Below are 1,336 nucleotides of genomic sequence, written 5' to 3' on the forward strand. Positions count from 1 at the left end.
AAGTAGTTTGACATGTACTTCGGTGCTGAATCTGAAGGCTTCTGGCAGATTTGGCACAGCATGGCAACATAAACGAGCTAAATTCCGATTAGATGAAAACTCTATAAACTAAAAACAACAGCGCTGGAAGGAGCATAATATGACATGAAGAGAATATGAATACTTTTAGATAATTAGGGAAAGTTAATTAAAAGTGACTTTTATTTTTAATTATGATCATGATTTCTGGTTATGTTAGGCCAGCAGAGAAGGCCTTGTTGGCCCTGACGGCACACCACTGTTAAAATGTATAAAAACTATCAAGTCAGTCATAAATTGATATTGATATGATTTGTTGCTGTTTTTATTTACTCCGGGCCCCTCCCTCGTCGCCCCTGTCCGTTCCTCTCTCTGATTGGCCCGCGGCTTCTGTCAGTCACAGGCGTGGTGGGCGGGACTTGATCGATTCGCTCTTTCTCCACACACACACGCGCGCGCACACAGTGGGCAGGGACGGGGCACAAGGCGGCGGCAGTGCATCTTCAGTCTTACCGGAGGACGGCAGTCGTTACTCGCTACTGTCTCCACTTGTGAATCCCTTACCACCACCTCCACCACCACCACCACCACCACCGCTCCCGCTGTGGCACATCTCCCGCTTCTTCCCCTTGAAAAAAAAGTAGCACAGTGTCCGGGACATTTTGTTAGCGAGGGAACTCGGTGTAAAAGTGAATCCGGTGTGGGAGATACCGAGGAGGACAAACTACTGAACAGCAGCAAGACAAGAGGACGACAGGATGAATCTCAACAGTCATGTCATTTTCACCCTCTACACTATTTACGGCATTCTTCTAAAAGGTAAGCGTGATGAGTTGTGTGTGTGTGTGTGTGTGTGTGTGTGTGTGTGTGTGTGTGCACCTTGCATTGCTAACATGAGGACGGTCACGCTTTCTTGGATTATTGTTTACATGCGCGAAACCCTTTCCCCCCCTCCTCCTTGTAAGGGCAGGACACACCTCAGAAGACACCCGCCTGGGTGTTGTGGACATGCAGCTTTCCTGATGAGTCACTGTTGCGATGCTGCTGCATAAAGAGCATTTGTGCTGAAAATATGTTTTTTTTTTGCTGCAAAAGCGTCTTTTTGCCGGACTTGGGTGTCAGGAACAGGTGCACCGCCCTTCATCTTCAGTTCACACCAACCCCACAAATCCCCCCCCCCCCCCCCTCATGTGGAGCCATCTCCACAAAATGTTGTTATTATTATTATTATGATCTTGACCTTCCTTTCTGTTAACTGCATGATGAGCAGAGCACTTAAAGGGGTAGTGACACTGGAGGTCAAGGTCACAGTGTGTGC

General features: G+C 47.8%; 1 protein-coding gene across 5 annotated transcripts in view; it reads left to right on the plus strand.

Annotated features, from left to right (window-relative positions):
• The first annotated feature begins 486 nt into the window (after nucleotides 1-486).
• cadm2a (cell adhesion molecule 2a) overlaps nucleotides 487-1,336 on the plus strand; it is a 599,539-nt gene continuing 598,689 nt past the window's right edge. For all 5 annotated transcript variants that reach the window (XM_062048684.1, XM_062048685.1, XM_062048686.1 and 2 more), the window contains exon 1: nucleotides 487-837. In XM_062048684.1, the coding sequence (XP_061904668.1) occupies nucleotides 777-837 (61 nt within the window). In that variant the 5' untranslated portion in view covers nucleotides 487-776. The remainder of the gene's footprint in view (nucleotides 838-1,336) is intronic.

This window comes from Entelurus aequoreus, linkage group LG05 (assembly GCF_033978785.1).
Source record: "Entelurus aequoreus isolate RoL-2023_Sb linkage group LG05, RoL_Eaeq_v1.1, whole genome shotgun sequence".
In the NCBI taxonomy this organism is placed as follows: domain Eukaryota; kingdom Metazoa; phylum Chordata; class Actinopteri; order Syngnathiformes; family Syngnathidae; genus Entelurus; species Entelurus aequoreus.